The following is an 18,676-nucleotide window of genomic DNA, read 5'->3' on the forward strand; positions in this document are numbered from 1 at the left end:
GAACGAATCTTACAATGTGTGGAATGAGGAATGGAGGATGCTGTAGGTGAAGTTGAAATGTGGGCCCATCATTGGGATTTTCGGTTGTACAAAAACTCAAGTGACATGCTTTTCAAGAAAGAAGGAGATATCAGTGGTCAGCTATTTAGGTCTGTGGTTGGATTCTAAACTAACATGTGGTGTACATATTCAGAAAATAGTAGCGCATTGTAAGATAGGAGTAAATATCATGCAGTGTTTGGCAGGAGTGGACTGGGGAGCCAAACGTCATTCACTAAGGAGAATTTTTTGTGCATTGATTAGATCAACAGTTGACTATAGCAGGTACAGTTCAACATCATTGACTAAAATTATAAATGTAATTCAGCCTCAAGCTTTGAGAATATGCTGTGGTGCTTTTAGATCTTCACCAATAGCAGCATTGAAAGTAGAAATGGGATAAATGCCTTTAGAAATTCGAAGACTCCAACTCAAAACAGTTCATTAGATTTCTATAAAAGGTCATTTTACTTACTTTAATATCAAAAGGTATTAGAGAATTGCTGGGAATACGAATGTAAACAGTTAGACAGTTTTGGATGGACTGCAAACAAGGTGGCTCAACACATATGAATACATAATATTGAAATTAGCCCAACTGTGCCTGTGTCGGTCTCACCCCTTGTTTTTTCCCAATGCCATCAGATGATCTCCAGATATGAAATATCATCAATGATAAACAAAGGTGTGTTGCTAAGGATATAGTAGTACAACAGTATCAAGATGAAAAGAACCTCAATTTTTTGCAAGTATACAAAAGGTTCAGAAGATCCTGATTCTGGATGTGCAGCTGCAGCAGTGTTCATTCCTCATTTTAAATATAAAATTCCTAAAAGAACTTCAAATTATTTATCAGTCTATACAACAGAGATGATTGCTATTCAGATGACTTTACAGAGGGTGGAAGACATACATCCGATAAGTGTTACGATTTGCTCTGACTCATATTCAGCACTTACAAGTTTATTGAGAGGCAAATCCTCATCCAGGCAATTATCTATTGGAAATCCTTCAGAGTCTGTTCAGAATACATCAGTTAAGAATAATAATTGTCTTCTTATGGGTACCTGCTCATGTTGGAGTGGAGGGTACTGAGGAGGTAGATAATATGGCTAAGCAAACTCTTACACATTCAATGCACCATTAAGCAAATCTGAAGTCAAATGACTCATTAAAACAGCTGTTAAAGGGATGTGGCAAGAGAGGTGGGACAAGGAAATAAAGGGACGACATCTATATAATATCCAAAAAGAAGTTGGTTATGAAAGGACTAACTATGGCAATTGGAGGAATGATACAATAATATCTTGATTACGCATTGGACACTAAATCACGCACTTTACATCATAGGTAAACATGAATCTGGTAGCTGAAATAAATGTGTTTTTTGTTCCCACCGGTTCATTCTTACTATTCGTTGCCATTTCAGCTTGGTAACTTTCTATCAAAATAGTTAAAATGTCCATGATTGAATAATTTTATCTGAAGAAGGGCTTGTTACACTACAAGAGAAATATATTGGTCCAGGTCAGGATATTATTCTTTAATAATTTTGACCAAATTCTTCAGCAAAGGCCAAATGTCCACCCTGTTATAGGACATTCTCATCTCAATTAATAAGTGTTTCGAATGGACGGTTATTGTAATATTTACATTTTCTAAGAGCTTAAATGTCCCTCACTTTACCCTGCAAATGTATTTTAACAAAGTGTTCATAAACAAGCATTATCTTGACAAAGTTGTATTTTAAGGTACAGTGTAATTTCAACACATTTCTTTTAGAATAAAAATAAATTTCAATGGAATTTTGGCCCCATTTTAAATTATTTCATTTTGCCATTTATTTCCCTACAAGTAACCACAAAGATATGCATATCATTTGATGAACACAGAGGTAACAGAGTGGAGAGAGGGGAAATGGGGTGGACAGGACATAACAGGGTGGACATGACACCACTGAACAACAATATTTGTCATTAAAGAAAATCAACTCATCCAGTGTAGAACACAGTGATTTTCTTTCCTTCTCTAGCAAGGCCTTTAGATGTTCAGTCTCCTTCTGGAGGCCCCTTCTTCCCTGTCCCACATTTCTCTGTCCAACAACATAATACACAAGAAGCATATTGTCACAATTATTGTAAGATCTCATTTGTAATTGTCACGAACCCCGCTCCCTCGCTCCACCCCTCGAGCTTGCACGCTCGTTTTGCTCCCTCGAGCTTCCACGCTCGTTTTGCTCCTACGAGCTCTCAAGCTCGTAGCAGGTCTCCCTCCTCGGGCTCACATGCCCGCTCCCAATGGCCAGAACATTATGACCACCTGCACTCGTCTCAGTCACCACTTGATTCGTTTCACCTGCACTCGTCTCATCACCTTTCATTGTTTACACCTGCACCTTCCCCTATAAATACCACAGCACATCCGTTTCATGGGTGTTGGTTATTGTATTTAGTTTCCCGTGTCTTTGCCCCCGCTAGTCTCATCTAGTTTTGATCTCCTCTTGAACTCCTCTTGTCCTCCTCTTAGCTTGCCAGCTCCCCTTGTTCCCCTGTCTTCGATCCCGTCTAGTTGTGCTTGTTTCCCAGCTTCGACCTCCCGCTCTCGTTCACCACTCTCTCCCGGATTAGCCCCTTTACTCTACGTTGATTCCCGGCCTTTTGACCCCACACTCCCTTGACTACTCTTAACTGGTTTTGCCCTTGTTTTGTACTGTTGCCTGCTTTTATTGTAATAAAGCAGTTTTTTCTCCGACATTGTGACTGTCTCTACTTGTATTAGCTACAGAATAACCAACCTCACCGTGAGACAGTCACAATGGAAACCGCTGAGGATTTCCGCAGCTCATTAGAAGCGGATCTACATGGCACTTTCCGCCCAGGGATCTACGGTCAGCCAACACGATCAAACAATCGCGGCTCAGGGACAGCAGATACAGGAGATCCTGCAGGCGATGCGTCGCGATTTCTAATCAGTTTTTACCTGTTCGCCTGCGCCTGTCCCTGTGTCCGTTGATGTTCCCACTGTATTTCCCAGCGCCGTGAGCTTTCAAACCCCGAGCGGTTTGGCGGTTCGTCGGACGCTTCGCCTAGGGGTTTTGATGCAGGACAGCGTATATAGTACGAGAGACCCTACCCTTCATGTTATGGACCCAGTGGCCCAGCTCTTGGTTCTTCGTCAGGGGAACCAACCCATTGAGGCTTTTGTTGTTGATTTTTGTGCCCTAGCTAACCAGGTGAATTTTGATGAGGTGGCTCTAAAAGACATTTTTCAATTTAGACTGAATGAGCCAGCCTCATCATTCATGCCTGGAGGTCGCTGCTCTCTCAACCTGGCTCAGTTTATTGACCTCACCCTACTGTACGCTGGTTCCTCGTTTACTGTGGGGGAGGCAGACAATGAACCAGCGCTCCACACCACGGCCCCCGTCTCGAAGCCTACCACGGCCCCCGTCTTGAAGCCTACCACGGCCCCCGTCTTGAAGCCTACCACAGCCCCCGTCATGAAGCCTGACACGGCCCCCGTCCCGAAGCCTGACACGGCCCCCGTCCCGAAGCCTGACATGGCCCCCGTCCCGAAGCCTGACACGGCCCCAGTCCCGAGGCCTGTCACGGCCCCAGTCCCGAAGCCTGTCACGGCCCCAGTCCCGAAGCCTGACACGGCCCTAGCCCCGAAGCCTTACACGGCCCTAGCCCCGAAGCCTTACACGGCCCCAGTCCCGAAGCCTGTCACGGCCCCAGTCCCGAAGCCTGTCACGGCCCCAGTCTCGAAGCCTGGCACGGCCAGCGAGTCAACGCCCATGCCCGCCACGGCCAGAGAACAAGCGCCCATGCCCGCCACGGCCAACGAGCCAGTGCCCATGCCCGTCACGGCCAACGAGCCAGCGCCCATGCCCGCCATGGCCAACGAGCCAGCGCCCATGCCCGCCACGGCCAACGAGCCAGCGCCCATGGCTGCCACGGTCAGCGAGCCAGCGCCTGTAGCCTCGACCGCCCCAGAGCCAGCGCCTGTAGCCTCGACCGTCCCCATGGCCACGTCCCCTGTTGGCCGAAGACGTAAGGGAAGGAAGAGGGCCCCTTCTCCCCAGTCTCGTCTTGTGCTCAAGACCGCAGAGGTTCCCTCAGAGTCTTCCACAGCTCTACCGACCTCTGCTCCGCCCTCAGAGTCTTCCACGGCTCTGCCGGGTTTTGCTCTGCTCTCAGAGTCTTCCACGGCTCTGCCGGGTTCTGCTCCACCCTCAGAGTCTTCCACGGCTCTGCCGGGTTCTGCTCCGCCCTCAGAGTCTTCCACGGCTCTGCCGGGTTCTGCTCCGCCCTCAGAGTCTTCCACGGCTCTGCCGGGTTCTGCTCGCCCCTCAGAGCCCTCGCGGCCTCCGCCTCACGAGCCTCCCAAGGCTCCTCCTCCCAAGCCTCCCAGGGCTCCTCTCAAGCCTCCCAGGGCTCTTCCTCTCGAGCCTCCTAAGGCTCCTCCTCTCGAGCCTCCCAGAGCTCTACCTCCCAAGCCCCCCAGGGTTCTGCCTTTCAAGTCTCTCGAGCCTCCCAGAGTGCCGCCTCTCAAGCCTCTCAGGGCTTCTCCTCCCGAGTCTTTCAAGCCTCCTCCTCCCAAGCCTCCCAGGGCTCCTCTTCTCGAGCCTCCCAAGGCTCCTCCTCCCAAGCCTCCCAGGGCTCCTCCCCCCCTCAAGCCTCTCAGGGCTTCTCCTCTCGAGTCTTTCAGGGCTCCACCCCCTTCCAAGCCTCTCAAGGCTTCGTCTCTCGAGTCTTTCATGGCTCCCCCCTCGAGCCTCTAGAGCCTCTCGAGTCTTCCATGACCTTTTTCCCCGAGCCTCTCACGGCTCTACTCCCAGAGACTCCAGAGCTTCCTAGGGCTCCGCCTCCCGAGCCTCCTACGGCTCCGCCTCCCAAGCCTCCTACGGCTCCGCCTCTCGAGCCTCCTACGGCTCCGCCTCCCGAGCCTCTTACGGCTCCGCCTCCCAAGCCTCCTATGGCTCCCCCTCCAGAGCCTCCCACGGCTCCACCTCCCGAGCCCCTCACGGCTCTGCTCCCAAAGACTCCAGAGCTTTCTATGGCTCCGCCTCTCGGGCCTCCTACGGCTCTTCCCCCCGAGACTACAGAGCCTGCCAGGTCGTCGCCTCGGGGACCTCCCACGGCGCCACCTCCATTGGCTCCACCTCCTGAGCCTTCCAGGCCTTCCCCCCTAAAGCCTCCTTCGGCTCCACCTCCAGAGCCTTTCAGGCCTTCGCCCCTAAAGCCTCCTTCGGCTCCACCTCCAGAGCCTTCCAGAACCCCACCTCCAGAGTCACCTACAGTGCCGCCTCTGACGGCACCGCCTTTCACGGCTCAGCCCAGACTTCCTGACCCTCTCCCTGTCCTGTGGCCTCTTCCCTGGCCTCCGGATCCTATTCCTGTCCGGTGGTCACCTTCCAGACCCCCGGACCCAGTCCCTGTCCTCCAGTCGCCTTCCAGACCCCCTGACCCGGTCTCTGCCCCTACGGCTGCCCCCTAGATCTCCCGACCACCCGCCTGTCCGCTATGTTCCCCCTGACCTTGCCTTGAAACTGCCCATTGACCCCATGGACTGTCTCATTTCCCTCTGTGCCCCTTGGACTGCCCTCAATTTTGTTTGTGTGTTTTGTGGGTTGTCTGTTCAGGGTTTTTTGTTTGTTGGGATTGTCCAGCACCACTTCCTCGCGGCCGGGCGCGGCCGTCAGGAGCAGTCCGTTTTAGAGGGGGGAGTACTGTCACGAACCCCGCTCCCTCGCTCCGCCCCCTCGAGCTTCCACGCTCGTTTTGCCCCCTCGAGCTCGCACGTTCGTTTTGCTCCCTCGAGCTTCCACGCTCGTTTTGCTCCTACGAGCTCTCATGCTCGTAGCAGGTCTCCCTCCTCGGGCTCACATGCCCGCTCCCAATGGCCAGAACATTATGACCACCTGCACTCATCTCAATCACCCCTTGATTCTTTTCACCTGCACTCGTCTCATCACCTTTCATTGTTTACACCTGCACCTTCCCCTATAAATACCACAGCACATCCGTTTCACGGGTGTTGGTTATTGTATTTAGTTTCCCGTGTCTTTGCCCCCGCTAGTCTCGTCTAGTTTTGATCTCCTCTTGAACTCCTCTTGTCCTCCTCTTAGCTTGCCAGCTCCCCTTGTTCCCCTGTCTTCGATCCCGTCTAGTTGTGCTTGTTTCCCGGCTTCGACCTCCCGCTCTCGTTCACCACTCTCTCCCGGATTAGCCCCTTTACTCTACGTTGATTCCCCGGCCTTTTGACCCCACGCTCCCCTTGACTACTCTTTTTTGCCCTTGTTTTGTACTGTTGCCTGCTTTTATTGTAATAAAGCAGTTTTTTCTCCGACATTGTGACTGTCTCTACTTGTATTCGCTACAGTTATACAATCCCTTTATTAGGCTACAAAATACGTTTATCATTGTATTTTACAATTTTAAGTTTCTAGTTTTAGAGAATATATATTATTTTACTCTCTCTCTCTCTCTCTCTCTCTCTCTCTCTGCACACACACTCTCTCTCTCTCTCTCTCTCACACACACACACTCTCTCTCTCTCTCCCTCACACACACACTCTCTCTCTCTTGCACACTGTCTATCTCACACACACATACACACAAACACTCACCACAGAGACACACACACATTGTATTGGCAAAATCATCTAAGAGAATTGAATTCCAGTTTATACCTATCAACAAAACATTCAATCGTAAACTTTCTTTTAACCTTGAGGGCCCTGGCTATGGGGCATATCTTGGCTCTGGAGGACTGTCTGGACTTGGGGGATGAATGATCATCTGTGGCTTTTCCACTGCATGATACAGTTTGACTCAACTCAACTCTGCTCGCTTTTGGGGGGTTTTCCACTGTGGATAGTACCTGGTACTTTTTTTAGTACCACCTCGGTCGAGGTTCCAAGCAAGCCAAGCCAATACTAAATGTGATGTCAAAACCCTGCAGATCACTGTTTGGTCAGAGAGAATCGCCATTACCTGCGTCACTGGATTTGCGCCACAGGACATCAACCCGCTAGTTTTAAAGTTAACTACAGCGATAGCAGTATCATTTGTTGATGCGATTTTTCGAATTGTAAAAAGAAATGGCTCTGCCAAAACCACAGCGTTGTCAATAAACGAGGTACAGACGTTCCTCTCGTTAGCGACGAACGAAACAACACAAAACAAAAAAGTCTTTCAGGAAGTGTCTCAGCTGTTGGCCGCACACGGTTGCCACCGGACCGACAAACAGTGTAGGGAAAAGTAAAAAAAAAAAACTTAAAAGTGACTACAGAACCATCAAGGACCACAACAGCCAGAGTGGTTCAAACAGAAGAAAGTGGAACTGGTTCTAAATGGACACTATCTATGGCAATAGACCAACGAGCAATGGGAGGGAGAGTGCCCTCGACTCTGCCACAGCGTAGTTGGAGTCCATGATGGAGGATGGTACGTTTTCTTACGTTAACTCTGTATTCTGCTTGAAAGCTTCACTTTATTTAGTTGACCAGCTACTGGAAAGCTTGCTTCTAAAACAACCAGGCCAATTTAACTGTTACACTTGTGAAAATCACCATGCAACAACTGTTTATGCAGCACAATGAGCTAGTAGCTAACAGCTAGCGGTTGTGTTATTGTTTATGGTCAGTAAGGTTTGTGTCGCGTTTAAGATAATGTCACAGCAGTAGAGGCGGTGCAACTATGACGATCAGCCTATAATCCCACCCACATTGAGGCGGCACTAAACTGCAGTGGAAAAGCAAGCTCAGAAAAGTAAAGTGAGCAGAGTCGAGTCAAACCGTAACGTGTAGTGGAAAAGTGCCAATTGACTCAGATGTTGTCCTGGCTCTGGTACAATCCCTGTGCTTTCTCTTATTTTCTTGCCATTTTTTTTTTCCCTGTGCTCTCTTCTCTCTTTCACTGAGTTCTAACACTTCCTTTTTTCTTCCTTCCACTCTATCCTTTCTCCACCTCTCCTTCTCTTTATTGAGGTATATCGGCCTTCTTTCAGGGTCTGCATCATGACGTGCCCTGTAGCGTTGCTGCTTTTCTGCAGCAGACAACGGCACAATTTTCTGACAAATACATGCATACCATTTAAGCTACTCTTTCTAGGTATATAACAAATACATGCATAATAAATTAATGATAATTACCAATACATGCTGTAAACACTTATGTATCTAGCTTTTACGTCCACTCTGTTACAATATGACAGTAACAGGAGGGACATTATATGCTAAAGTCAGCCATTGCTACTCATGTGATGAACAACCAGCTAGTGCACAGTGATCACTGAGGAAGATTGTTATCCTGTTTATAAACCATATTTTCAAAATGACAAACAATTATCAGTTTCCACTATAAATAAGCATAACAGAGTGGACATGTTATGCTTTACCACATACCACAATGAATCATTCTAAAACATTGGGGAAATTGTGAAATAAGGAGTGATACGGAGTTACATCCAAAAGGAGCACAGATGGTCACTGGATCCTATGTGTTCAATTAAAGACTCCTTTATTATTCTGGGAAATGTTTAAATAACAACATAAACCAGAACAAAAATCTACTTTCTAAGATTGACAATCTTATTAAAAATGTGAAATTAATATAATTTAATATTATATAAAGGAGACTTTAATATGGTATTTAATGAATGGTTAGACCACTCACCCACCAAGTTTCATAACAATCCCTGCAACCCTCATTAAGTCCGTTTTTGTAGCACTCATAATCTGTCGGACCCATGGCGCACTACACACCTTAACTTGAAAAACCAGATGCTTCAATTAAATCAAGGATTGACTTTTGGCTAATCTCTGACAGTGTCAAGAATTTAGTATTTGAATGCTTTATACCTTCTGCTCCCCTATCCGACCACTGCTTTATTAGTTTTAAAACCCACTAATGATCATAAGCGAAACAAGGGTTACTGAAAATTTAGTGCCAGCTTGTTGCAGTCTGAAGCATATTGCCAAGGATTTAAAGACATCATTAATGAAATTACTCAAAATTCTAACCTCCTGTTTTATAGCTCCAAATGGGAATTTCTAAAATTTTGAATAAAAATTGTTTCTATTTTTTTTTGTAAACAATTAAAACAATGCCCCCATCTAGATGAGACCAATTAGAGAGATAAGTCTATGTTGTATTAAACCCATACTTACAGATGCTCACAAAGGAAAATTACTTGCGCTACAAAACAAATTAGATAATATTTATACAAAGAAAGCAATGGAGCCTTCATCAGATCCAAAGCAAAATGGATCTAGGAAGGAGAAAGAAACTAGGAAAAACCTTACCTGATCAAATTTACTCCTACCACAATTTATATTCTTCTAGACTCTCTGCTGGTGCAGCAGAGACCTTCTTTGATCAAATTTGAGATTTTTTTCCTCAAATAAACGCAAACTTCAAAAGTAGCTGTGAAGTAGAGATCTTAAAAAGGCGATGCAGTGTTTGACCTCTGACCGTTCCCCTGGCCAAGCTGGCCTGATATCCAATTTTTATAAACATTTCTGGGTGCAAATCAGGACACTTTTATTTGAAACACTTAAAGAAGCTATAAACCACCTGTCACTTCCACAGACGTTGAGGCAAGGTGTAATTGTTCTTATACCAAAATCAGACAAAGGACCCAAATATCTTGGACAACTGGAGACCGATAACACTTTTAAATAATGACTACAAACTATTAACACATATATTTTAAAATTGACTAAAAGCGGGTCTCTCTCTCAAATAATAAGTGACACTCAATCAGAATTTATGAGAGGTAGATCATGATTTACTTGAATATAATGAGCATATAAATGATGATGGCATTATTCTCTTTTTAGATTTTTATAAGGCCTTTGATACGGTTGAACACTCTTTTATTTTCAAGGCTTTGGAACTATGTGGCTTTGGGGAGAAATTTAGGAACATTATAAAATGTTTTTATAATGACACTAACAGCTCAATATCTCTCTCAAGTGGCACCACCCCTTGCTTCACTATAAACAGAGCTGAAATGCTGTCAAAATTATAAGAGTGGTGGTGGCATGGTGGGCTAAAGCACATAATTGTTAATCAGATCCCCACAGCCATCACCACCATTGTGTCCTTGAGCAAGGCACTTAACATCAGGTTGCTCCGGGGGGATTGTCCCTGTAATAAATGCACTGTAAGTTGCTTTGGATAAAAGCATCTGCCAAATGCATAAATGTAAATGTAAGTCATCTGGCTGACGACACAACCTTGTTTCTAAAAATTTGTTTTGCCTCATTCTCAAAAGCATCTGGTTTACAATGGAACTTGAAAACTATACATGACTGACATCTTTAGGCTGCATATGGCATCCCTATTAAAACTACTGTAAAATACATATATACATATAACAAAAGATACTAAATTAAGTGAAACCTTAAATGTATGGAACAAAATGGATGAATATAAATCAAGATTAGACAGATGGTAAAATAGAGATCTTTCTCTTTTGGCCACATCTATATAACCAAAATGGAAAGCCTTTCAAGATGTATTTATCCAGTCTATATCGAACAAAGCTACTAAAACCATCAATACATTAAACTATGATAACATATGGAAAAGAAAAGCTCATTATTTGAAAAAAGTGACTATAGTGAAAGACTATGAAGATTGTGGCTACAAGCCATTGACTTTGACTGTATAAATGGAACCTTAAAGACTAAATTGTTAAGATCCTTTCTAGTAAACAGTAACAGCTTTTGGTATTGTGTTCCCGGGGAGTTGTTTAGAAGGATTGGAGGTATTGATTTTAGGGCTGTCAATCGATAAAAAAATGTTATCAAATTAATTACATGGTGTCCCGATTAATTAATCACGATTAATCGCATATACAAATATTTGCTGAGAAAGCCCCTTATACATAGTTATCTTTCAATATTTAAAAATTATATATATATATATATATATATATATATATATATATATATATATATATATATATATGATATAGATATATAAATATTCAGATAATTAAAATGCATTACATTCTTAATCATTGATAAGACATTACAAAAAGCGGCTTTAGAATACAATGTATTGTTTACTACCATATTATTGATCATAATCCAATCATTTGCATACAGTTCACAGCAATCCATTTCACAAGTGATTTGTCAATCAGTTGGAGATTTATTATGAGGGCTTTTTTAAGGACCCGTCAATTTACACCTGCGTCAGACATTTTTTTAATTTATTTTTATTAATGCTTACAAAAGTCATCTAGAGCCAAGAGGTATATTAAAACAAACAACAACAAAAATGAAAATAAATAAACAGTTTAAATAAAAATATCAAATTGTTTACCTATTTCAATACACTTTGCAGCTTCCTTGTTTCTCAAATTGGAAATTGTTCTTAGGTATTACCGAACTTCTGAATTAAAAATGAAAACTAATGGTTTATAACAACCATACTGACATTTATGAGTACTAAACTTTGCCAACAAAAGCAGAACATTAATCAAATAATATTCCTTATGAAGAGACATGTCATAGCTAAAAAAAAAAAAAACAATAAAACATTTTCAAAACAAAGTTGAAAGCTGGGAATAATGCAATATCTAACAATCTTGCAGAAATCAGACCAAAAACAAGTCGAGTAGGGACAACTCCAAAATAAATGAAAAAATGTTTCCGCCTGCAGACCACAAAATGTACAGAATATATCGACATCACAATTAAATCTCTCTACAAGAAAATAATTAGTGGGGTAGTACTTATAAATAAGTTTGAAGGAAATTTATTTTGATTTTATTCGTGATTAAATATTTATGGATAATTTCCAAATTTTGCACAATCTCAATCCAGCGTCAGACATGCTTGTGTAGTGTCTCGGGTTCGTTGCATCATAAATGTTTAAGTCACTGTTTCAAGATAAATATAGTTTAATACTCAATCTTTAAACACATCTTGAGATCCCTTAGTTCGCATTTGCGCTCCAAGTGTTTTGAACACAAGAACATAACGCATGTTTGTGTTGTTCTGCCTACTGAAGTGTTTTCTTCATTGTATAAACTGCGTGTTGCTCATACAGCTTAAATTCCCCTTACTGCCCTCTGGAGTAAACAGGTGGTACTACAAGCTTGCATTTCTCAGGACTCTTGTCCATGGGCATGCGATTATTTGCATGCGATTATTTTTTGAAAAATTAATCGCACTGAATTAACGCGTTAAATCGACAGCCCTAATTGATTTCCTTTTACGCTGTGACTTTGATGTTCCAAAACTACCTATAAAACTGTCTGCATTCCATTCACAGTACTGCTGTATTGAAAACTACAGTACAAACATAATTTTACACCCCATGATGTACCTACCTGGAATTGCAGATTCATTTGTTTTAGAAATAAGTCCTTATATTTCCTAGGATTGGATGGAAAACAACATTCGGTCTGTCACCAACTTACTAGACAATTATGGAAATATTTTATCTTTTGAAAACCTTGGTACAAAATGTAATTTTCAGTGCAACCGTAAACACTATGATAAGGTTGTCCAAAGCATCCCATCTGCTTTCTTTTTGATGGACAAACATCCTCATATTCATGTTCAACCCCCCTCATCTTCCTTCATTGATGATTGCTGGTCACCAGTTCTCCAGTAAGACATTACAGAACAAAGTGTTCTGTGTTCTCTTTACTCTTACTTTATATCCAATATAGCCAAAACTTTGTTTCTCATATCTTAAATCATTCTACTTTGAAGATACGTACCTGATTAGTTACATTTACCCCAAAAGCAAAAGAGCTTCATTTCAAAGTATTTAATGATATATATCCTTCAAGAAAACTCCTTGCGTGAAGATTACATTTTGATAAAAATAAATTACATTTTGTGATGAGGACATAGAGACCATGGATAACTTGTTTTTCTTCTGCCCTTACAGTAACACATTCTGGTGTGACGATTGGCTTATATAAATATATATAATTAAGCATTATGTTTTATTCTGTGTGCTCCGTTTCTTATAAGCTTCGATATTGTTGTGACCTTTCATTCTGCCATATATTGTTGTACAATTTATATCTCCATTAAAAATAATAATAAAATAAAAAAAATAAGTTTGTGCTAGGAGGATGGAGGGTAGGAAACGAAGGGAATTAAATATCATCACTCGTCTGAGAATAGGTCATAATAATAATACTTAATAATACATTTTATAAAATAGGCAACCACCCAACTGGGAAATGCGCATAATGTAGCCAACAGAAATAATCGATCATGTACTACATTCATTGTAGAAAATACAATACGGAGAGATATCGGCTTCGTCAATAAGGAAGTCAAAACGTAATGACTTTTCTTTATCAGGTCTCTTAGGTAAAACAGCTGACAAGGTATATGATGACATTATTATGTTTATAAATTAAACTGAATTAGTTAAAAGTATATAGATTGTTTTTATGTTTTTGTTTTTTGTTTCTCCGGCATGATCCTGAACCACACTCCAGTCCAGTCGGTGGCGATAATGCGCCTATAAGCTAATTTGTCATCCACCAATAAACACCAAAGAAGAATGAATGTTCAATGTTGATGACGTTTTACAGGGCGGGGTTGCACCATTTTGAATGTTGGAAGGATTATTATTATTATTTTTTTTTGCTTGAGTAAGTTTAAATACAAAGAAGCCTCAGTAAACGTAAAACTTAATCATTTTCAAAAAAAAAAAAAAAAAAATTGGGATGACCTTCATGTTGTTTGAAATATGTAATTCCTGACTTTGACTTATAAAAATCCATCCATCCATCTTCAACCGCTTATCCGAAGTCGGGTCGCGGGGGCAGCTGCTCCAGCAGGAGGCCCCAAACTTCCCTATCCCAAGCCACATTAACCAACTCTGACTGGGGGACCCCGAGGCGTTCCCAGGCCAGTGTGGAGATGTAATCTCTCCACCTAGTCCTGGGTCTTCCCCGTGGCCTCCTCCCAGCTGGACGTGCCTGAAACACCTCCCTAGGGAGGCGGCCAGGGGGCATCCTTACCAGATGCCCAAACCACCTCAACTGACTCCTTTCAACGCAAAGGAGCAGCGGCTCTACTCCGAGCTCCTCACGGATGACTGAGCTCCTCACCCTATCTCTAAGGGAGAAGCCCGCCACCCTTCTGAGGAAGCTCATTTCGGCCGCTTTTACTCGCGACCTAGTTCTTTCGGTCATGACCCAACCTTCATGACCATAGGTGAGGGTAGGAACAAAAATTGACCGGTAGATCGAGAGCTTTGCCTTTTGGCTCAGCTCTCTTTTCGTGACAACGGTGCGATAGAGCGAGTGCAATACCGCCCCTGCTGCCCCGATTCTCCGGCCAACCTCCCGCTCCATTGTCCCCTCACTCGTGAACAAGATCCGGAGGTACTTGAACTCCTTCACTTGGGGCAAAACCTCATTCCCTACCTGGAGTACGCACTCCATCGGTTTCCTGTTGAGAACCATGGCCTCAGATATAAAATACTTATAAAGACTTATAAAATATGGGGTCTTTTTTCTCAATGGTGCTGCTGAATTTTTGGTTAATAATATTGTGGTTTTGGCCAATTACTTTATACATAAATCGAGATTTTCAAAGAGTCCTCCCATCCTCTTGCATTTCCAGAAGGAATTGGCGATCTTCCTCAAATCCTTAAAATGTATGCATTAATATTTCATGTTTTTATAATATGTCTTATTTAATTTTAGAATTTATTTATTTTGCAAAATACCTTGTAGTCTACTTTGTTAACTATGGTTTTGAAGTTTTTTTTATTGCTTCAAGATTAAGCAAGTGAAATTGTATTTTTTTTCTCTCACACTTTTCCTTTTAATATAAAATATTGTAAACATTGTATCGTAATGTAATTGATGTATTGTATAATATATATTATATCAAATTATCACTTACATTTTTAACTAATCTGATTTTTCAAAAAGAACATCTTTAATGTTGACACATCATGAAAGCGTCAGAGGAATGAACAAAGTGGATATTTCCCACTCAGTAATTTTCCCGTCATTAAAAAAAAAGTTTGAAACATAAAATTGAAACATATTTATCACATGAGATAAGACTCCAGTCATATCAATAACCTTATAAAAACTGTTTTATTCTACATGGAGCGTGTCCCCTCATGGATGCGGCCATGTTATGATCACATGACCAGTCGAAAACTACCAGCTTAGGGTGCTTTTCATTTGAGAGACTGCAGTCTAGTTAGGCTGGATATCTCGGCTGCCAGGTCATTAAGTACCATCGAAGGCCATCTCAGTTGTGAGCACACTTTGAAGACAGCCTCATTTGAGAAGCACCTTTAATCTCTGCAACCTCTCTGTAATTGGACAATTTCACTCTTGGATTAAACTAATCATGACTCTATATCATAATAGTGGTTTTCTACATGGCATCTTTAAAGGGATAGTTCACAGAATTTTTTTTATTCTCTTATCATTTACTCACCCTCATGCCACACCAGATGTGTATGACTTTATTTCTTCTGTTGAACACATCAAAGATTATTAGAAGAATATCTCAGCTCTGTTGGTCCATACAATGCAAGTGAATGGTGACTAGAACATTTAAGCTCCAAAAAGCACATAAAGGCATCTTAAAAGTAATCAATTAGACTCCAGGTTAAATCCATATCTTCAGAAGCAATATGATAGGTGTGGATGAGAAACAAATCACTGTTTAAGACCTTTATATATATATATTATAAATGTCCACCTTTAAATAGCCCTCCTAAGCACTCTTCTTTCCTTTCTGAGTAAGGGTGAGTAAATGATGAGAGCATTTTCATTTTTGGGTGAAACCCTTTGCGTGTGAAAGATGCTGCATCCACGCCCCTAGTTGTCAGTGTAAGTCCAAGATGACACGAACAAAAACTTGCTGAGTGCACCTTGAAAGATGAACATCATGGCTGTCATAGAACTGATATAATGTAACAATAAATTGGATGGTCCTTGAATTGTTTTAACTACATTGGACTTTGAAATTGAGTTGTGTATTGACATCCTTCATCTTCACTTTAGTACCAAGATTTCAACATGTGCATATCACTAATGGGTAATTTTAGATAAATGGATAGATCATTATTAAGACAGATTAGTTTAAATGTATACAGTTACAGTAGTCACTGCAAAATATGTGTTACGGGGTCCCTGTGAAACCTGTGATGAGTCACTCAGTGGGCCCACCCATAAACATTTGTCCTGGGCTGGGTCCCGTGAACTTTAGCAGCAGCCCTGGCTCATGGAAAAAATAGATTAGCAAAAATATCCATTGGACGAGGCCCCTGTGCAATACACAGACAAATATATGTCTGGCAGTTTGTTTAACTTAACTTCATATATTGCGTGCATAATGCTTGTATTGCTAATATTTGGTGGATTGTTCCCCCACTTTTCACAGTGTGTGTATACACACGCTTTTATTTTGAAAACAGCATTTCCGGCGACTCTCTTGGAAATCCTGCTCTTGTCTCTGTCTTCACACTGCTTATCAAGACTAGGGTTTGACATCGCCACTCTCGCCATGGCAGGTAACTGAACAAGTTTATGAGTTGTTCAAACGCTCTGTTAATAATAACTGTTTTATGTATATGCTCCCTTACTTCTATTGTTTCGCAAGCTGTGCACTGATCGTACTGAAATCACCATTACAGGTGGACTGGCAGTAGCTTAGCCAGTTAGCTGTCTTTCCCCATTCACTTAGCCAGCAAATCAGCGAAACTGATTTCGATTGGGTTTCATTCATAATGTCACAATCATTGTCGTGTTTTCCTTAAGTACCGAAACTTCTCTGTGATTTTGAATGTTACTGAGAGCCATGTTGTTGAGTGACGAGCTGGATTTAGGTGGAAATATGCCTGACTAACCCTCTCATCGTTTGTTAGCTGAGATGCGCGCTCAAGGTGCGGGATGTTTATTAAATGTCGAGTGTTAAAATGAATCGATTGCCAGTGTCACGTCCTGCTTTTGTCAATTAGTAAAAAATAAAATGTGTGTGTGTGTGTGTATATATATATATATATATATATATATATATATATATATATATATATATATTAGTTTAGCAGGCTTGATGTATATCTGCTCTTCATCTCGGTCTCGTTCAATCACCTTCCCAAAACTAGCGAACTTTAACCGGCTTCAGAGTCCCGTGCAGCTTAGGAAACGCCGCGCGCTTCCCATTGTGACTTTAAACCGCAAAAACAACCAAGATGTGAAATTAAAAAACTTTATGATGCTTTCGGTTTTTAGGAGAAAAGTCGTGACTGTGAAGGGTGGGATGATTCCGTTAGATGGTACTGACTGAAATGTCAGTCCAGCACTGATCCGCAGATATTTTGTATTATTTTAAAAGAATATACAGGGCTCGACATTAAGCATTGTCATGTGCTTATCTATGTGCTTAAATTGGTCATTCACTTGTCCGAGTAAAAAAAATACTGATCCAATGAGAACATTTAAATTTAAGTTACATGCTCAAGTTTCATGTCTACATTTATTTTGTATATTTTTCCAAAATCAAATTCTCTGCGACAGAAATGTAAACTGCAATGGGTAGGGGAGGAGACTATTGTCATTTGATAATTATTTTATGTTACATATGGTTGTCAGATAAAGAAAATCCTCCAATGCCAAAATTTCAGGAGTCTGTAGTGAAATTTGACAATTCTCCATAGCAGCTTCAAAACCAAAACAAATAATAACACTAATATGATAATAATGGAAGAATGGTTTCAAGTTCTTAAGTATTCAAGACTATTAAACAGTCAATAATAAAATAACAATAATAAAAAAACAGCAATGAATAGGAATAGATTAAAATAATAGAACAAATTAAGAACCTTCACTATTTTTTAACAGCTTTAAAAGTTTGTTTTGTTTTACAGCAGTTGTCTCAAGTGTTCAAGTAAACATTCAGAATGAAATGCAACATAAAACTACTACTGTTCTTCACTGTATGATTATAATACATTAATACTTTTAAAACTACTTAAGTTACTCAATTAAGAGCAGTGAGTGTTTTCTCCTTTTCTTGTTCTGGTTGATTGATTATTATAATGACTCACTAGACAGCAGCAGGTCTATTAGCATACATTTATACTTACAAGTCTGACATTTTAATACAAATCCACTTTTTTCTCCACTGTTTACATTCACTTTAGACATCACTCTCTGTGTTGACATGAATACCTCACCAAGACGGCCATATTGGTGGAATTTTGGTGGATATGTATTTGACCGTTCAGGTGCGAATTATCACAAGCATTTTCAGCATACACACATACACCGACTGTCAATAAAATGGGCACAGCTGTTACTGGATCACTAGCGAATTATACAATTACGTGCTCTGGATTACTTTCAACAGCAGAATGATAATATGGACTTTCTAATAAGTGGCACAGGCCTAGGCAATCACAAAAATAGCTAGTTATTTGTTTGTTATCCGGTCAGGCAACTCAAATTCTCTTTCACTTGCGCCTTTAAAAATCCACTTGACGCAGACAAGCTTTAATGTTGAGCCATGCATATACAGAAGACAGAAGTTTACATACACTTAGGTTGAAGTCATTAACTAATTTTTTAACCACTCCACAGATTTAATATTAGCAAACTGTAGTTTTGA

At 41.4% G+C, this 18,676-nt stretch overlaps 1 protein-coding gene across 3 annotated transcripts in view; it reads left to right on the forward strand.

The window, feature by feature from the left end:
- The window catches only part of LOC127636083 (serine/threonine-protein phosphatase 2A 55 kDa regulatory subunit B alpha isoform), a 1,105,001-nt gene that overhangs the window by 1,072,890 nt on the left and 13,435 nt on the right, over positions 1–18,676 (forward strand). The window contains exons 1-2 of one of the 3 annotated variants that reach the window (XM_052116465.1): positions 16,546–16,580; positions 18,213–18,296. The exons of 1 other annotated variant lie outside the window; for it this stretch is intronic. In XM_052116465.1, coding sequence (XP_051972425.1) covers positions 16,574–16,580; positions 18,213–18,296 — 91 coding nt within the window. In that variant the 5' untranslated portion in view covers positions 16,546–16,573. Of the gene's footprint in view, positions 1–16,508; positions 16,581–18,212; positions 18,297–18,676 lie in introns of those variants that run through there. One more of the 3 variants, XM_052116469.1, reaches the window with a different exon arrangement.

The sequence above is a fragment of the Xyrauchen texanus genome, chromosome 43, assembly GCF_025860055.1.
Source record: "Xyrauchen texanus isolate HMW12.3.18 chromosome 43, RBS_HiC_50CHRs, whole genome shotgun sequence".
In the NCBI taxonomy this organism is placed as follows: Eukaryota; Metazoa; Chordata; class Actinopteri; order Cypriniformes; family Catostomidae; genus Xyrauchen; species Xyrauchen texanus.